The sequence below is a fragment of the Triturus cristatus genome, chromosome 2_2 (genome assembly GCF_964204655.1).
Source record: "Triturus cristatus chromosome 2_2, aTriCri1.1, whole genome shotgun sequence".
Taxonomy (NCBI): Eukaryota; Metazoa; Chordata; class Amphibia; order Caudata; family Salamandridae; genus Triturus; species Triturus cristatus.
The window spans coordinates 219,437,571-219,458,175 of record NC_140582.1 but is presented as its reverse complement, the minus strand read 5'-3'; the positions used below and the strand labels follow the sequence as shown (position 1 = coordinate 219,458,175).

At 42.5% G+C, this 20,605-nt stretch overlaps 1 protein-coding gene across 5 annotated transcripts in view; it reads right to left on the bottom strand.

Annotated features, from left to right (window-relative positions):
• The window catches only part of PTBP3 (polypyrimidine tract binding protein 3), a 683,480-nt gene that overhangs the window by 423,517 nt on the left and 239,358 nt on the right, over positions 1-20,605 (bottom strand). For 4 of the 5 annotated variants that reach the window (XM_085641268.1, XM_085641270.1, XM_085641273.1 and 1 more), the window contains exon 2: positions 19,295-19,370. The exons of the other annotated variant lie outside the window; for it this stretch is intronic. In XM_085641268.1, the coding sequence (XP_085497394.1) occupies positions 19,295-19,319 (25 nt within the window). In that variant the 5' untranslated portion in view covers positions 19,320-19,370. The remainder of the gene's footprint in view (positions 1-19,294; positions 19,371-20,605) is intronic. 5 annotated transcript variants of the gene reach the window in all.

The window sequence follows — 20,605 nt, the reverse complement described above, 5'->3', positions numbered from 1 at the left end:
ATTCACAGGATTCTAATAAGGCCTATCATCAGTCTCAAGTATGTTGTCTGTATAGCATATGCACCACATTATCATTTTTTTTCACCCTACGGTGGCACTGTGTGCTAGCTGGTCTCTAGGCCAACATATCCTGCGGGGTGCTAGGAATAGGTCAAGGCACCTCACCCAAAGTTTGTTGTCCAACAAACACACAGGTCCTACACATTAGTGGGAACTACAAGACATAGCAACTAAATATACCAAGGAAGATCAAACTCTTCTTGTGCCCGGATGACTTTCAGTTCACAGTCCGATCCATAGTTATCTCCTGACTAGATTACGAGAGTGCTACTCTTGCAGTATTACCCAAAGCTAGGCTGGCTCTGTTAAGAGTCACTCTGAACTCCGCTGCGAGTCTCAACAAAAAATCCAGCAAACATGACCCCAATTACACCAGATCTAAAAAATCTCAATTGGCTACCATTTGAAGCAAGGATTCAAGTGAAGATAGCCTGCATGACGCATGAGGCTCTTCATCAGAACACTCCCGTCTACCTGGCAAAAACAACTCGAACTATCAGGTGGGAGTCGTCCCCTAAGAAATTCTAACTCTCTATTGCGGACGCCACAGAAGTTCAACAAAAAGAAAACTTCTAACCGCTCCTTGTTGGGTCCTGCCCCAAGAATATGGAACGCAATATCTCCAGAAACCAGATCTACCCCCTTGACTACTTTCTTCAAAAAAACTATTAAAACTGCTAGTGCTGAATAGATACTCTCAACAGTAGATCTGAAATCACTCAGCGGGACTATTTTTCCTGTATACATTTCTGGAACCTTAATCTACTAAGAATCTAATAAGTTGTTTGCCACACTGTATATACATTGCTTTTTTGCTTGCTCCTTTTAGCTTTATATGTTTAAACAGGTTTACTATTTGAAAAACATTTGTCGTCTGTACCTATACCTGTTTATTGCTGTTTTTTTTTTTTACTTGTTTCTGCTATTTGTACAGTGCTCTGATACCCAGACGGGTCATGTTAGCGCTATATAAAACCCTTAAAATAAATAAATACATAAGTGCAGCAAAAGCAAGCTCTGCTTCGCCGCTCACTACTGGCAAAAGTTTAGATCTAGATTGGACAAGTAAACATTTGCCCAACCGGAGAACCACCTTTTGGATAGCTGTAACATGCCAAAATCAAAAGTGCAGTAATACATGATCAGGATAGCCAGAAAAATACTTGGCTCTTCTACATGCTGCTGTACACCAGGACGTTTTGCCCCCCAGCACAATTTGGTGAGTACAAATCTGCAAGTACTCCAAGGCCTGCTCGCTAAAAGTAAATAGGCAGAGTACAGTTAAAGGCCTATGCACTGCTGTTTGCACTTATAAAAGTCTTTTTATAGGGTCTGCCAATTAATTTGCAGCGCAGTTCATAAACCAATCAAGATTTAACAAAACTTAACAGAAAAAAAAGAACAGTTTGCAACTGAATTAGAAGCAAATTGTTAATATACCGAAAGTCTGTGCCAATATGAAAAATGATATATTTATTTATGAGAACGAAATTGAGTCTTTATCAATGAATTTGCAAGTTGTTAACTCTAAGCCAACCCCAGCTCACAAATATATAGTCCAGCAGGCTCAGAGACCTAGGGCCGAGGTCATGGATTGATAGGTCACATGCGAGGTGGCACGTAGCCGGCAGACAAACGTGCGAACGGGAAATCTTCGATCAATCCCACAGATGGGCGCAGTGACCCTACAATGGTCTAGGGAGATCAGCCCTAATAAGAAAAAATACACATAGCCATCGGAAAGTCTTTATTACCCAAGATTAACTGTATAAAAGGAGGCCGCAGAATGGTTGTAATTTGAGACAGTCCTCAAGACCCTACACCTGTAACTGTTCTCCCAGCCAAAGGAAGTAGACCCCGCCAGGACTGATTCACACTTGCGCATCAAGGAAAGCGAGCAGACACTGCAGTTGTTTGAAAGTTCTGCTGAATCCGCAGGGCGGAGGTCCGTTCTGAAGCAGCTGTCACAGAGGATAATTGATTAGATAAGAACCTAATATAAAGCATTTGACTTATGGTAAACTATGAAGAAGCATAAAAAGATAACCTGAGCGCCCTGCCACTGGCCGAATCCGACATATTACCCATTTAATGTGTCCTAGTTGAGTAGTTGTAAGGCGCCCGCAGGGGCAATCCTGCGGGTGACACCTTTTTTCAATGGCACGCTGGGAAAAGTGAATATTTATAGTATAGACATTTACGGCTCCCAGGAAGCTATTTTTATAATACAGCTATCCTGTTTGGGCGGAGTTGGCACCTCAATCTCATTTTTTAAGTCTAAAAGGTTCTCAGTGCCACAGGTTTCTCCATACCAATGGTATCGGAAAGGAGTTAGAGATGCTGGTCGCTTGGACCACTGGGCGTGACACACAAGGTACGCTTGGCCCCTGGGTGCGATACAGGGTGCGATTGGGACATTTAAGGAAAAAGATTTCGACCTGGGAAATTAGGTGCAACTTGCATGTAGTCAAGAGGGGCCTGTGGTTCGAATTTTTCCTTTTTTCCCCTATTCATTAGTATTACCTTTGTTCCGGAGCTGATATTGGCAGACTATCAGGCTCACTTAGTACAGTGTACCATGCGAAGCCATCATTTTTTTCTGTCAGCTTTTGTTGAGGCGGTGTTATGTAGTATGATGCTATGGGGCTGCTATCTTTTGCAAACTGTATAAAGTACAAGAATTGGTATGATGCAGATAGTGTCTTAAGGTTTCATTTTTTTACCTATGCTTCAATACTTCATATGAGGGTGTGGTTATTAATTTCAAACCAGATTATGCGGAAAGTTGATATTGTGCAGATACTGTTTATATTACATTGTTTCACCTATGTCGCGAACCTTCATATGCATTGTCATCTGTGTTTGTGATGTTCAGATTGAATTTTTTGATGCATCTGTAGATAGCACTGAGCTCATAGTACGTAAAACTGTTACCCCTTCAGTGCCCGCCCCTTTCCCCGCCCTGTGCCGGCCGTTTCATTAGCGGGCGGGGTTTGTGACGAGCTGGTCTCGTCATGGGCACAGCGCAACCGCGGCCCATGACGAGACCAGCTCGTCACGGGCATTGAAGAGGTTAAGAGTGCACATGTATGTTTGTCCCAACGATTAGATCAAAACAAAGACTCCCCAAAAAGAGTTAATTTGTAGTTTGCTCACAAAACTATCATAATTATTATGGATTCCCCATTAAAACACATGGAAAGAAGGTTCCCCACACAGGCAAAGAAACTTAAGTTTTGCCAAGAACGGCATGTACACATGAAAGAACACACATTTCCCTGGCCTAAGGAGGGAACTTTTGACACTAACAATTGAACACACTAAAACACGTAAAAACTAAATATACAGTTCAAAAGAGAGACAGGAGAAAGGCATTACTAGAGTTATGGGCCATCTTTGAAGAGGCCCAGAGTGATAACCCTACACTACAGATAGCAAGCAAGGCATCGGGGATCCCCCACCATATGCAGGAATGGAGGGGCTCACGCCAGTTCTCCTGCATTAGGAAATTCCAATCCACTAATAGTAGGAGCAGACGGACCCCTCACCGAAAGACAGATAGATAGGCACAAGCATGAGAAACTAAAAGGCCAGCGAGCCAAGAAGATTCCAGTGGAACCCAAGTCCTCTTGAAAAAGCCACCAAAAGCACAAACCCCCACCACAACCAATATATAGAAGCACACCAGCATGGAGAACACGCACTCCCACTAGTTTAAGCGAACATACACGAGTCAGAAGGAGATCTGTGGTGGTTTTAGATAGTGACTAGGAAAAATCAGGAACTGAGGACTAAAGAAAAGGGCACACAGGCTTAGTACTGTTAACCATGGGCTGACCAGACGAAGAACCAATAGTCACAGTACTTGTGAATAATGCACCATACAGCTTCCTAATAGGCACAGACGACAAGGTCATGCCCAAGGGAAGGCATAGTCCCCTTATAAACAAGCATTGGCAAAGCCAATAGGTCTCACCTTTGGGACCTTATAAGTGTTTAGCCATGCAACAGCTGATGATGTACCAATGATATTGTGCTGCATAACTAAATACTTATAAGATCCCAAAGGCGAGACCTATTGGCTATGCCAATGCTTGTTATTCTTGTATTTGTTTTATGTATTTGTATGTTTTTAATTAGCCGTACAATTAACTTTCATCGATAAGTTATTATAGGTCCGCTCAGAACGTCATAGTAGCTAATAAAAGATTGAGTCACCCGCCAGGGGAGCAGGCAGACATGGTTACATTAACTGTTTGTGTGAATCATGCTCATTATTAGATAGTCTTTTGCAACGACAAATACTTTCAGTATCAGACAGGACAATTAAAATATAGCTACGAATACACAAACGTGGATTATATGGATATGGTTGACAAAAATGAATTGCTCATAGGTGGCATCCTCCTTTCGGACAGTCATCATCGAGGTTATACTGTACAAAGCTAGAAAATGCGTTACATCAAAACACTATAAATAAAATTCTGCCAAGTACATCACAATGTGAAGCTTCTGTATGACGCTTTCTGGATCAAATGTTCATCTTGTTTAAATGTTGCCATTTGTATGTCGTTTCCTGACCATTTACTTAATTTGTGCACGCTTTTATTTAACCACAATTGCAATAAAATCAGAGAGCATTACGTCTTTTCTCCTCCTACATTAAGTCAGGCTCCTGCTCTTTTTTCTTTTTATAGATTAATCTGTAAATGTAAAGAAAATATGAAAAAAGTGTGTGCCAACCTGTTCCAGTTTTGGAGTCTGGCGCTTCCTCGGCGTTTACACTGTCTCGCAACCCGTAAGAGTCTGCTAGTCACCAAGGCAACTGGTCACGTTACACTGAGGGGACCGCTTCTACACACTACAAATTTCGCGCACATCTTCAAAGTGTGCCCTTTACCGGTCTCAAAAATAAAGCACTACAGGAAAGTTGAATTTAAGGATATCTTTTCCTGTCCACTTGTGCAGATTGTTGGAGCCATTTGACTTACTCTACAATTGTGTTAGAATTCTATGCACATAAGTAAAGATATTAGTTGTAGGGCAGTTCAAAACTTTTCCGTCGCCCATCTTTCCGTGGTGTTGTTTTTCATTGGGACAGCAAAAATAGATTGAAACAATGTATTTATTTCGTGCAAACATGAATATTTAACATTTAATTATTAAATATTCTTCATCTTTTATTAGGGGGTGTCAAAGTGTTTGCGAACATACACAGTATAAAAACCGTTAGCAATGTATACTTTTTTTAATGTCTACGTGATAGAAATTTTTACATTACCAAAAAAAACAACACAACATGAATTTTATGACCATGCTATGCTTTTGTATGCAGTTTTTACTTTATCAATAAGGCACACATTTTGAAAATGGTCGGGTGGGGTCTGTGACATCGTTGAACTGGAAGCATCACTTTTGCCTACCTCTAGATTTTCCTTTAGGCTTTGAGGAGCTGACTGCTAAGTTGTTTGACGAATCATATACGTTAGCTATTTGAAGATGCGTTAATTGACGTTTTGAACATCCAATGAAAATGTCGGACCTCCGGGTAGAACCAATCGCACCTCGTGCAGGCGGAATCTGGCACTGCCCATGTTAGTGCAGAGTGGGTGATTCGCTGCTGGTGTTTGTCGTCAAGATGGAGTTTCTGCTGGGTAATCCGTTTACTACCCCGGTGGGGCAGTGCATCGGTGAGTTGTGCGTGGACGGCTTAAGCCAGAGATGGAGGGTTTGAGGGAGGGGCAGCCAAGTCTGGTAAACTACTGATGGTCTGGACCAGCAGCGCTTACAACATGTGTAGTAATTAGTATCTCGGTGGGTATGCTTAGTGGTGTGTGTATGCAGTACCTAAGGGTACCAGCTGCTCTGCATTCATGGGTTGATTGTGTATAGCATTTTGAGGGTGCAGTCCGTCTTGTATTTCTATTGAGTTTGCGCTAAAAACCATGCACTGTAGCATTGAGCCTGGAGCAGCAGATTCAAGTGTCTACGTGGAAATAAGATAATCAGAAACCCCGGATTTCCAGAGACAGCCCTTCTTTTTGGATGACTTCACAGGCATATTTTACTAGATGAAAAACAGAGTCCCTCACTCCTCTTTAATACTGCTGTGTTGCATCATGATTCGACCCAATGCAGCAGTATGGCTAACTTCTCATTCTTGTGATTCAGCAAGAGTGTCTTGGTGGAAATGTTAGTGTGCCCATTTTAACTAAATGTGCATGTTCAAATTTTCACCAAACCTATCTTAAACATTCGCAGTGTATACAGACGTCAACCCTACGGATGCACAGACTCGCCTTATTATGTAAGCAGTGTTTAAGAGGAGTGAAGGAGCGTAGATGTTCTCAGCCAAAACCCAGTCCTCTGGAGCCTTCTCTGTGCACCATCACATCATGGGTGATAGGAGGTAGAGGTATTATTTAATTTTAAAACAATGAATTTCTGTTTTCGCTTTAAGCATGCTTTATACAATTAATTACTTATACTGATACCGATACCAAACAAGCATTGGCCGCGCGGCCGTGAAAGTGACACATCCGCGCAGCCCGCGAAAGTGATCGAGATCAAGCGCAGCGAGCGTAGCGATCTGTGGTGGGGGAGGGGGGAGAAGCGGGAGTTGTGGGACGGAGGAAAGACAGATGGAGGCTGCACGCTCGCGTGCACGCAAGCTTGAGGCCAACAAAAGCCTGTGGCAGCACTTTGAAAACCCACACACTAAATGTCTCGCAGAGCAGCACATGCGCTGGCTCAGCGAGACCTAAAAAGACACTACAGTTATGCAAGGGTTTTCTGGTAGAGTAAAAGGATCCCCTTCTTGGAAACCCCTAGAACTGAATATAGGAGTTGGTTGTGTGAAAGGACCGCTATTCCATTTTCCATCATCCCCAACCAATCTATTTGGACATGGCTTGATGTCCAAACTAAAAATGACCATCTAGTTCTCAGACAACGAGTCTATGGCCTGCTCCTCCCCTGAAGCGCCATCCCCGAGACCCAGGTTATTAAAACACCCCCACATCACAGGTAGACAAGCGGAGACATAACCTGCCAACCAGACTGCCTTCACTGAGAGTCTTTGATAACATGAAAAAATTCTTGGATCTTTGCAAATTTGTTAGGCAGTGGGCGCGTCACGCACACTGTCTCCTACTTGAGGCTACTAAAAGGGCAAAAGCCTTTATAGCCGATAAAGTACTAAAGGAGGAGGAAATTAGTTGTGATTGCGCTACACACACGCCTGCTGGGCCCACTGAAATCAGAAAGCCGGGGTAAGACACACTGGGGCAATGGCCTTAACAGCTAGGACACAAGCGCCTTTAAAAACGTTGCAAATCACAAATTACTGGAACTCAGCCTATGCCACCACCACTGTGCCCCTGTGCGCTGTGAGCTGGCAAAGACGAGGCTGCCTGGAATCATGCGGTGCACCCGCCATGCCTAAGTAGCTATAAGTTGTAGTTAAGTGTGCTGCGCATATTGGGGGGAGGGCCTAGGCCAGACTTTACAGATTGATAGGTCACAGGTGGAGTGGCACGTAGCCAGCAAACAAACGTACAAACAGGAAAACCTTAGATCAATCCCACAGATTGGCGCAGCGACACTACAATGGTTTCTGGGAGATTGGCCCCAATAAAGCACACATGGCCGGAGGGGTATGTGCGCTCCAAAAACACCATAAAGTCAGATGCCACATAAGTTAGGAACATATAGCCAATCAGGAGACATCACACGCAGTGATCATGCGCTCCCAGTGCCGGACATCTGGACACATTACCAACTGCCCACATTGAGCCCACACAAGGTCGAGCCCCCACCTGTACTCTCCATTAGACAGTTAATTTAGGACTCCAAAGGCAGCAACTTGCATTCCTTGCCATACATTGATGACCAGAAATTCTTTATTACCTATAATGAACAGTAAAGAGGAGGCTGCAGACCGATAGTAAATTGAGACAGTCAGACCCTGTCTATAGCTGTTATCCCAGCTGCTCAGTTTAACTGTTCCTGTTTTGCCAACCCCTCTTATTTTTTCAAGGTATTTCATGTTCAAGCAACATCTTTGATAAGGTTTGGCTCTATGACTGTTGCATTCCTCACCTAAAGCCGAACAAGATAATGTGGAGGAGTAATGGGGAAAAGGGGCGTTCGGAATATTACTTCGGATTGGCCGAGCAACAGCCATCGTGCTGCGGGAATACAGTTGTGCTTGCTCCCTACATAACTGCTACAGAATTTCCTGTTTTCGTTGTTTGCCACCAGGACAAAAGAAACGGTCTTACTCTACACAGAAATCCGAAACAGGAAATTCTTTCCCTGGTCCAAACAAGATTCAGCTAGTCTGAGTCAGTCTATTCTCCCATTACAAAGAAATATTACACTCGGCTCTTCACATTTAGACTGAAATGTAAACACTGGTTATGAAACGCTTCAGATGCGCAGGATAAATAAAAAATGATTAACGCGCTTTTTTATTCAAAATGCCTAACACTGGAAATTCAAAGACAAATTGAAAGCAGTAAAACATGTCAAACTGGTACAGAGCACATGTATTTTCTTTTTAATCTATCTTTGCAATGGCTGAGATGCCAAGAGGACCTTGGCATGTGGGACACCTTCACTTTTTAGCCAACAAAATGTTGCATTCTTGAACTTGTGCCCTTCTTTTACCATTATAACTAGAGACATAAAAATCCCAGCATGCTAAGAGCAGCTGGCCAAGAATCCTAGTATTGACTGAAAATGTTACAAATGCATGGTGCAAACACAACAAGATTATGGGCGGAGTGCTGAAGCTTTTCAACCACTCACGCCCAGTCAAGAGATCTGGGTTTAATCCAGCGTTCTTTTCTTCACTATGCCACCCCAGTTTGGACCCAGCCATATGCAAATCAATCTTGACCCTGTGCCTCATGGGAACAGTCCATCCTGAACTGCCGGGCCAGGTGCTACCCGGACCAGAAACAAGCATCCAGGGATTGGTTACACTTTATCACCCCCTGTTCACCCAGACTAGCTTAATGCCAGTGACACAGCAAGCAAGGTGTGTGGTGCACACGACACATTCCCCACAATATACAAAACAACGTGCACTCTTCTGCACATCATTCTGTCACCACAACACACACCTATGCCCCCACAACACACACCTATGCCCACCACAACACACACCTATGCCCCCCACAACACACACCTATGCCCCCCACAACACACACCTATGCCCCCCACAACACAAACCTATGCCCCTAAAACTGCATAAGCTATTCTCCAGTTCTTCTACTGATCCACAACACCCACAAGGGACATCATACAACAATCTCATGAGACATCCAGCAGAGCTCTAAGATATTACTCAGAGCTCCCCGGCTGCACTTCACTCAGTGAACCTTGCTACATCAACCTGAGCCTGTGCTGCTCATTAGAACACATTACATTTGCTTCGGTGCTTGTTACTGTTGTACTTGGACAATTGGTATACTTATGCCCGTCAATGCCCATGTTTTATGAACGGCAGTATGGTGGGTGTCCAAGTGCACCCAAAGTACGAAAAACAAATCTGTTAATCTTTATCAAGACTTTAACAAGTGTTCATTGTTAAAGCAGTTTTGCGGGAAATGCAACAATCACAAGGGTGATTCAGGAAGAAAAAACGATGCAGTAAGGCGATGGTCATGTATTGCTAATAATCAACCATCTCCATCAGCTTTGTGCAAGTGGGCGCCTAAGGACAAGCAAGCATTTCAAGGAGCTGCCGGCAGCTGTAATTGCCATTACCCCTTAAACTGCCACCAAAAGGCTGCCTGTATGCTTAGAAGCCTGAACAGGCTGATGCAAGACGTGTGTGCAGCCAAACCGCTCATCTGACCGGGTTCTTAAAGGGCAGCCTATTAACTCAGATTACAAGAGTGACAGGGAAACGGTCCAACGATCCCAGAAATCACTCGAGCATCAGACTCGCACAAATCAAATCAGTTCATGCCCCACCTCCTTCCACTGGAGACGGAGCTGGGGGAGATTGACACCGTGGATCCTGTCCAGGGGTTGGAATATGATACGAAAAGCAGGGGCGGGGGCAGTGGCCATGACTTGGAACAGCGCTTTATTCTCAAACGATCCCTGATCTGTTGAGACAGGCGGCAGAAAGCAAAACACGCCTGGAGCATGAGAAACGGTTGTGTTTTCTTCTAAATCTACTGGAGCGACTGACGGTTATATACCGGGATGCCTCGCGGCTGAGGAGCCCTGAAACAGCAAAACAGGTCTGTGGCCTGCGGTGTCGAGAATCCCTGCTCTCCACCGCTGCGGCGTCAGAAACCTGTGGGGCGGGGCACAGGTGTGTGGGACATACGCAGGTGTTTGGAATAGGCTCCCTGGGGGCTTGCTGCACATGTGTTCACATATCTGGGTTCAGAAAGGCACTGTGCCACTCTAACGGATTCCAAATAGGTCAATCTCTTCAGAGCAGGGGGCTCCAATATTTTCAGTAATAAAAGCTATTTAATCAATGAAAATCATTGTGACCATATAAAGATTACATTACTGCCCCACCATATGCAAGATGACCATCAGTCAGGGTTGCAAGCAGTGACGTAAAGGCTTTCTACATCGGGAATGTCTTTACATGAGTGATACATAAAGCCATTGCCGCTATGCTCCTGGCACCAATCAGTAATAAGTCTCTCCAATGCCACAAGATTCATCGCTAAAATATCGGCTTTAAATATATATTGGAAATTCAACTATTTTTTTCTCCAAACATAAATTCGGAGTTCTGAAAATAGATTTTCTCTCGTATACACACGCTTCAATTTTAGCATACATATGATCCAACCAAGATCAAGCTTCCAATTTAGTTGGCTGGGCTACATGTGGGACAGCTACTTAAAGGTGGCTGGAGAGCTACCAGTGGCACAGAGGTACTCGTTGGTTTAGTCTGCTTCAGAGCAACGGAACCCAGTTGGTGTGGGAAAACTAAAATTTAATTTTGCATGTCTTGACCCAGTGCAACTCACACAACATGCACACACCACCAGGCTGGGTGCGGCAAGCGTCAGGCATGTGTGCCTTTAGTTCCCAAAATATACATTACATGGGCTGGGTCAGGTGCAGCCTCCGCTGTGGAAGAATTTTTTTTCTTCGCACTCAACCGTGCTGCTGAGTGTAAACTAATTTGCTGTTCGAGGATATTGGAACAGAACCAATTTTTCTTTCTGATTCCTTCTTATACTAAATAACTATATAGGGTACTTCAAGGGCACCCAAACAAGCTGTCAGAAGGACAGGCTGACTTTTTGTCTTGAAGCCAGTGCTGAAAATAGAAAGAAAAATAAAACTACAAAAAGCTACAGACTGGTGGTCAGAAGGCAGAAAAGGGGTAAAACTGTGGTACCATGGTGTTAGGCTGCCAGAACATGTGGGTGTAAGACAGAAGGGAGTACAGAATGTTGACTGTCTGAGTGTAACATTTAGAAGGTTGTGTAGTTTAATGTTGGGTGGGGAACTAGGGAGATGTTGACGGTGTCAGTTAGGTCTTCCTAGGGGCACCGTTCTCCTTTGTTCTACCCATGTTCTTCTGACAAATCTACTTGCCACCATTTGCTCACACACGATGTGTGTTCTTCGTTCACACGCACACTGGTAAAGAGTGCTGAAGGACCACGAGGAGCACATCGGTTGATTTTCTGCAGCTTCCTCAGACATGCAGAGGATTTTAAACGAACCACCACACTCTTCAGTATCATTGCCAGTGGGACGTGGTGACCACTGGAGTCTCATCTGTGTCTCATCAGTGATAATACTTCCACCACCTTCCGAAACAAGTGCGGATGCTGAATAAGGGCATTTTTAGCCATCTTGAGAGGCCAAGAAAGGCTGGTTAAGGCACCCTGGGCAATGAACGCATTCTGTTACTAATGTCAGATCAGTGGGTCATTGAAGCTTGTCAGTAGGGTGATATTTTCTGCAGGAAGTCAATTTTATTGCTCACCCACTGAGCACCGATCAAGAGGGGAAAAGAGATAATGGTGACAGGCACAGCCCTAAGCTGCAAACTGTAGATACAATTTGTTTGCAACATTAAGAGATGTGTTCAGAACCATTATGAAGACAACTAACATGATTTAGTTTCCTACTGCCCAAGATACTGTCTTTAAAGTTTTACATCTGTTTTTTTTTATCTGGAACTGGGACAGGCACACCTGGCCCGTTAATCTTTCTAACAATTGAGACTGGCACACTTGTCTCGTCATTCAATGGAAGTGCTGCAACCAAAATAGATAAACTGTAGCATCTTGCGCACCCTTGGCCATTATGGTTGACATACTTAAGATTATGGTTGACATACTTAAGATTGTGGCATCCTGTGGAACCTAGTTCCACAGGATGCCACAAAAGCACTTTTATATATGTACCAGGTGACCCACACATAAAAAGTGGTTTAGTATTTTTGTTACACTGAAATTCCAAAATGGAAAGGGTGAGGGGCGTGGACATGCAAGATCGCCAAGTAATTGTGTACTACAGAGGCTCTAAGGCTCCAAACAAGATTCTATAGAACTACAGAAAAACAATGATGTCCACTAATTGAGGAGTGGCAAATGAACTGGATGACTGGAAAGAAACCACATTAAGAACCGATACTAACTTCACTGAGATGTTGGTGAAATCAAGAATTTGCTTTGTCATCCTTCCTAATGACATTTAGTAGGCAGATGAAACTCTTTACAATGGTTAAATATGTGAGAAATAGTTTTATAATATAGTATAATAGATATAAAGTCGCACTTAGCTGATATGATTCCCAGTATCACTGGCTGTATGGTTGTGGCGGTTCACTGGCTCTGTAAAATCGGCTCCCTCCTCCAGAGGCAGTGATCTTGCACAGGGGTACAACAATATATTTACCTGCTGGACTACAGGTTTGTTTTGGACGACAAGTTTTAGTGTTTAACATTAGGGTAGGGACAAACATCCATTTCTTGTTAAGCAAAATGGGCTATGATGGATGCTGGTTGGGCGGTTCAGCATTTCTCTGGCGCCTCTTAGTATCTTGCAGTGGGTTGGCAGTGTGAATTTCTTTTAAGAGTTTGGCTCTAAACTTGCAATATTGATCTGTTATTACTGGTGGGTTTTGCGATGTGTTTGGTGAAGTAAAATGTACAGAGATGGTGTGCAGTGAGTCACAGGAGAATGACGTACATAAACCACACAGACATAGTGGAGAAGGTTCAGAGACCTAACATGTGGATGATTTTAATACACTATGATGGGGCAGAATAGGACGATAATTACCTAGAACGTCAGTATTAAATGATCATACTAAAAAAGAGCATTTTCTTATGTAAACCCAAGGACTGAATTGCATTTTGCAAGAGAAGCATCTCGCAGGTGATGAAATAAAACTGCATAAGAAAATGAAAGGGCAGCTGTATGCAACTAAGTACAAAAATATTCTAGAGATGTGTTAATCTGAGTGAATGTAGAGCCCCCCCCCCCCCACCCCTTCCAGTGACTAGGGCATTTAACTTTCCCACTGTAAAGTTCCTTATAGTTGCATTGGACATTGGAATATACCTCTGCCTAGTAAATGTATATGCCCCCAACAGATGTTCTTGTTGGGAAGAACTTTTGACAAAGTTCTCCTCATACATGGAGTGCATGATTGTCTGGGGTGGTGATTTTTAAGTGTATTGATGGATGTACTGATGGATATCCACAGAAAGAGGGCACCAAGCAAACTATGATAAAAGACCTTCAAGAAACGATACAAGACATTGATCTGGTGGAGGTTTACAGGGCACGGCATGGCAGAGATTAGGGTTACTCCTATACCTCCCATGTACCGAACACCGATACGAGAATGGATTACACTGACAAGGAGGGAGGACATTCTTTCCTGGAAAGCCAGGACAGATAGGACAAGGAATATAATTAAGGAAGTGAAATTGGAGACATCAGGTGTTATGGTTACTGAAACTAAGGACATAGTGGATGCCTTCTTCAATTATTATGCAGAGGTCTACAGGGAGGATATGGTTCCAGATAGGAAAAAGATAGATGAATGGTTAAGTTGTCTAAGACCTGTGACTGATGATCTACAAAATATGTTAGATCAAGAGATTACACAAGGGGAATTAGATTTGGTTATTAGATCAGCTAAGAAGGGCAAAGCACCAGGCCCAGATGGCCTCCCGGTTGAGGTGTACAAGATGCTGTCTGGTAGTTTGATACAGTTATTATTAAAGGTATTCAACGAGGTCCTTTTGGGTAATGTAGAGATCCCAGCCTCCTGGAACCAGGCCAACATTATTGTAATTCCTAAACCTGGGAAGTCACCAAGGTATTTGGATTCATACAGACCAATTTCACTATTGAATTCGGACTATAAATTATATGCTAAGATTCTAGCAGATAGGTTGGCGAAGGTGATCCCAGGAATAGTACACGAGGATCAAAAGGGGTTCATTAAGGGAAGGTTTCTTAAAGATCTAACCTTCGCTCTCATAACAAGCATTGATATCGCTATTGACCGAAAACTTCCTCTAGCGATTGTCGCCTTGGACGCCGCGAAGGCGTTTGATCGCGTGAATTGGTTATTCCTTAAAGCGGTAATCATGCACCTTAAATTGGGGAAAAAGTTTAGTTCTTCCTTACTGTCCCTTTATCAATTCCCTACTTCAAGGGTACTAGTTAATGGAGCTCTAACTAAAAGTATTAAGGTAATGAGAGGGACAAGGCAAGGGTGTCCTCTGTCCCCACTTTTGTTTGATTTATACATTGAACCGTTGGCATGTAGAATTAGGGAGACTGAGGACATCCCCCCCTTTTAGGTTTCAAAGTTGGGTTAAGAAGATTGGACTCTATGCCGATGATATTGTTATTTTAACTTCAGATCTAAATCAAACTCTACCTAAGTTAGAAATAATCACAAATCAGTTTGGATTAGTCTCGGGGTACCGTTTGAATGCTGACAAGACGGAAATTATGTCGTGGAACATTGAGACAGACCTTATAACTCCGAAAAAACAGATTAGATATCTGGGGGTGCAGATTACACAGGATATCTCACAAATTGCGACAACTAATCTGGCCAAAAACCTGAAGGATATTTTGAGTTTAATGAAGGGTTGGAGACATCTTCCTCTCACTATTTTTGGGAGAGTAAATCTGATTAAGCTGATAGTGCTTCCTAAGATAACATTTTTATTCGACTCCATTCCTTTGATGTTCGAAAAAAAAGGGATTAATGAAGTTGCAAAGTGAGATTGGATCATTTATTTGGTCTTCCAGGGGGTCTAGGCTATCGTGGAAAAAGATAAGGAGGAAACATGTTAAGGGGGGATTGGCAGCTCCGGACTTTCAAATATACTCCTGGGCCTTTTTGCTCAAAAACTATAGAATGCTTTTGAGAACGCCAGGAAATTCAGCGACTGGGGAACTACTATTAACTTTGTTAAAAATTGAGGGAGTCAAGCCATCGGGTTTTATGTATAAGTTTGCAGACCCAAAATTTTTCAAGAAAGTAAGATTGAAAGTCCTGAGAGACCTTGCTACGGTCTGGTATCGCGTTAGAAGGGCAACAAAAATTCCATATTTTAGTGTGAATGCACCAATCTGGGAAACTCCGGGAGCTCCAAGTTGGACTAACGATGCCCTGGCAACGACTCTAAAATTAGAGGGCCCTCAGAAATGGGGGGAGTTATTTGTCGACGGTTGTTTGCTGCCATGGTTTGAATGTGACTCAAGTTGGGGTCCTAACTTTTCTAAATTCAAATATTTTCAAATTCAAAGTTGGGCCACTGGGAAAAATCATCTTATAGGTCGATACAATGACTTTGAGGCAAAATTGGCATTGGAAGTTTGTTTTAAAAAAGAAGTGGCGACATGGTACTGGGCTATAATTGACTTGGAAGATGGCCCTTTTCTTCTGCCGGAGGAACTATGGGGAGAGAGCTTGCCGAAGATCGCGACAGAAGACCAATGGCAAGTAACTATGTCAATATTATATAAAGTGGTTAAACCTGCGAATTTAAGAAGAAACCACTTGTTCACTCTCCACAGGGCATATTGGACTCCAAAGCGGCTGGCAAAATTCAAAGAAGGTGGTAATGTAAGATGCCCTAAGTGTAATAGCCCAAATGAAGATGACATTCACATGTTTGTAACATGCCCGGCGATCAAGATCTTTTGGGACGCTGTAAGTAAATGTTTGGCAGTTATGCTCCAGCAAAAGATTGAGGTAAGCCCTGAGAACATTATCACAGGTAGACTGGATCTACAAGGTAAGGGCTTGAACGATAGAGCAAAATTGGTGTTTTATGCCATACTGTTGGCCCGAAGGGAAATCTGTAAACTTTGGGTTTCTCCTGACTCCCCCACAGATCTCATGTGGATTAGAGCTATGAGAGACATTGGTAAATTGGACTTGGTAGTTCCACTGAAAAAGAAACATAGATTTTGGCTGTTATTTTTTGATCATTATGGGTGATGGGTTGGGGGAAGTTTGCTTTTAATATTGAAATATTGTGTTGGTGGAGACTTCCAGTCCTATGATTAAGTTGCTTTTTATCTTTTGGAGAATTTTGCGGTAGGAAGCTGGAGTGAGGATCTTGTTTCGTCGCTTCTCCAGCTCTCTGTTTAGCAGACCTCCTTGAATATAAGATAACTTACACCCTTGGGCGTTACACAGATAGAATGGGTGGAAAGCGGCACATGAGGACAAAAATAAAAATAAAAAAAATAAAAAAGGAGGGAGGACATTGGGAAGCGAGTGGATACACAATATATTGCTTGTCCCCTTTCAGATCATTTTCTCCTGGTAATAGATATAAAGTTATTCAGACCCAGCAGCCAAACCTGTAGATTCAGGGTGAAAGCTTTGCGGGTCCCTTATTTACAAGCCTATACACACATTCATACACAATATTTGAATATAAGTGGAAGACGGCAGGTAGTAGAGGTACAGAATTGGATGAAGGTCACTGAGAGGAGTGCATGTCGCATATATGGTATTTGGATGGAACTACTGCATACACTAAATAGTGGTTCGTCTACGACTTCGAACTATAGATGTAAGTGGAGAGTGCATCACAATTTTCGTTCAGGTGTTGGAGAGTAATGTATTCGACAAACCGGGCCAGATGTGTCAGCCATTGAGATTTTTCAAAAAAAATCTGAAAATATTAATTTTTTTGGCTGCCTGCTGCTAAGTTTACCTACTGGTTATATGTTTCTTCCTAGTTCCATGGAACAGTGGTAATTTAGCACGCAGTTCACGCCATACAAAATAAGCAAATCAGAATCATACTGTTGTCCCTCCGGTGTGTTTGTCAGAAAAAACGACAAGTGTGTAACTACCTTATAATCGTAGGTACAGTACTGGATGGAGCCTTCTTCCTCTAAGGGACTCTCTCTGGCTTGCATTTGGAGCTCTTGATCAGTGCACCAACTTTATAGGTAGTCAAAATCATAGAAAAAGGGCATTGAAGTCACACACCAACTATGAATCCTCAAAGCTGCTTCGTTAGGCCGAATTACCAGACGAGCTCCAACACACTGTTTCTTAACCCTCGCTGAGCCATTTTAATATAGTTTTGGTATATCAGACCACTTGATGTCTGCCTTCTCTACTAGGCTAAGGCCTGCAGCACAAGAGTATGTAATGGGTGTTCTATGCACGCATGCGCACTTTTACCCACGACCTTCGCAGATCTAACCGATGTGATGAAAACCTCACATTCTTCCAGGCCCAATGACAAAACTCAAATTTCTGTTCAAAAAATGATTTTGTCGACTAGTTGTTTACACCCTCTACCCCCCCCCCCCCCACCCCCCCCCCCCCCCCCCCCCCCGCTGCTTGCCTTCGTGAACCGAAGAGTACACAATGCTCTCAAAGCAACAGGAGCGGTTTTTCAGTTCAGCCGATTTCACATTCTTTCAAACATCATACCAATCTAGTGACGCAGTTTGCTTTTGAGCACTGCACGCAATACATTCTATTTTAGGGTTTCATTATACAGGGCCGTAAGTCTAGTATCGTCAACAAAGGAGACTTGTTTGGGGTGGAACATAATATCCATATGCAAATGTTGACGCACACAAATGCTTGGTCAAACTTCCCCACAGGCCCTCACTGAGGTTTACAGGTTAGTGGCACATGTGAAAATTTAAACATCCCCCAAACAGAGCCCGAATAACCAACTGTCCCTGAATAAAAGTATAAATGCATTCCCGTCGGGTTACATCGATATTTACAGTACATTTCTGCCTTTTATGAAATTCAGAAAGGATTTCTGGAGTATTTCCGGGTATTTCCACGATATTTCCACTTTTTGAGTACTCACATGTAACTATTTCCACACACTTGAATTAAACAGATGTACATTTTCGATTGCAAAAGGAAATTTGTATCTTACATTCCAGTGGAGAAAAATATTTGGAGGATGCTACCTTCCCTTTTCTACACTGGGAAAACATTTTATCTAGGCCTTGACAAAAGCCAATGTGCAAGCATTTTCTGGGTGAGATACTACATGAAAATTATTGGTCAATTCTCACAAACTTCGGAATTTCAGCAAGTTTACAAAACCGTATGTATTGACCCACAATTGCATCCAACCCATCAGTAACTAGCCGTGTTCAGACAGAAATACCACCTTGACTTTAAGTGCTACTGCTTAGCTTCCTTTTGGTGGTCAGCCTTAAGGTGGAGGAAAACCCAGCTGACCTTTGGGCCATAAGTTAATAGTTAAAATCGATTACATTGCATCACATTTTATATGGAATGTTTTTATTTCTATTGAGTATGTTTGTATTAATATATTTTAAGATGGAAAGTATTTTATAATGGGATTTGAATATGAGGGTATATATATATATATATAACATTACATACATACACACACACACTTTATATGCAATTGAAATATTGTTAAATAAAGGAATTTTCAATTTGAATTTTTACGTGTGGCTCGAATCCTGGATTCTGTTGACAAAGAATGTGAATTGGCCCTCGAAAATCACACGGATTGCACACTTAGGTGTTTTGTGCACAGTTGGATATGAACTGGATCTTTTAAATAGTGGCATAAATCGAAAATGATCACCAATGTGCACAATATTTTCTATGAAACCCAAAAGCAAATCTAAGTAGAAAGTGTAAAGAGAAAGCACGTGTTTGAGGAAGGGTAGCACAGCTCAGTAAAATGGACCTCAAATATTTTTGTTCTCACTCTACCTGTAGCTGGAGTAGAATTGCTCATGGTAAAGGGCCCGTTAGCGAAACCAGAAGAAAGAAGCTCGTCAGATCCCCGCTGAAAAAGAAAACAGGGCAAACATAAGTACTATTCCCCTGGAAATGAAAAAAAAATGTCATTAAGACAGCCGTATGATTACGAATGCTTGCAATTAAGGACGCTGTGTTTTTTGGGTTGACAAGGAACTTCCTTAGAGGAAAAAACAGTGTAGGATGCCCGTATTTTAAACATATTGTGCTCTACATTTGCAGAAAGAGAAAAAAAAAAGCTTTATGGGACGATGAATACAAATGTTCCAACTAAAGCTTGAGAACAGAATACTGGCATTCTAAAAAAAGAGAAACAAAAACACCATATCACGCCAGATATAACACACTAGAAAATGAGGGCCAAGAGCTACATTTGAACTCGCATGATCTAGAGGCACGGTTTGGAAAAACAAACCAGTAATGGGTTAAAATAAGAAATAAAAACTAAAACTACTGCAAAATATGCTAGGAGGTACGGTAGGAATTACAAAATCCGTTCTTTGTGAACACAATCAGAACACACATCGTGCAAAAACGTACACTTGAAAATAGACAGGCAAAAAAAATTGTGACAATTGTCGACCTTTATTTAAATCTAGCCAAACTCTCTTCCAACATTCAAACGAACTAAGGGCTTGATTTAAGGTTTGGCAGATGGATTACAGTAAGGCAGGGTATTGAAAGACCGTACCATCCTGAAGGACTAGAGCCTGCCAAATTTAAGCACGACTGCCGGCCCAGTTGGCATCTCTGTACATTGAGGGTTAATGTGGTAAGGCCAGTCATGGTGGTTCCTTTCAATATAACAACATTTTGGCGGACGGCCTCACTGCCACATTTTTGTTGGTGGTGACGGGAAAAAAAAACACACATTACACTGCCCACGCTGTGTACGTTGAAGGGTGTAATGTCCTTCCTCCGACAGCTCCTACTAGGCTGAAGTATTCAGTCGATTGAGCCCCCCATTGGCTCGGTCGACAGAATACGCAAGGTCTGCCAGTCTCTTAATGAAGTGGAAAGACCAAGGGTTTGGCGGGTAAGGTAACAGGTTGCATTTGTGATCGAGCACCATGTACATCAAATTCTAAAATCGGTCCCCAAGTTACTTTACTTATCCGAATCCAATCACAGCATATTTGGGAGCACATGCTTGATAACATACAAATCTAAATAAGATTTCAATTGACTTGATTAAATTCCCTGTGAAAACGATGAATTAGAAACAAATACAGTAGTAATTTGATTACTAAGATGCAAAAAAAG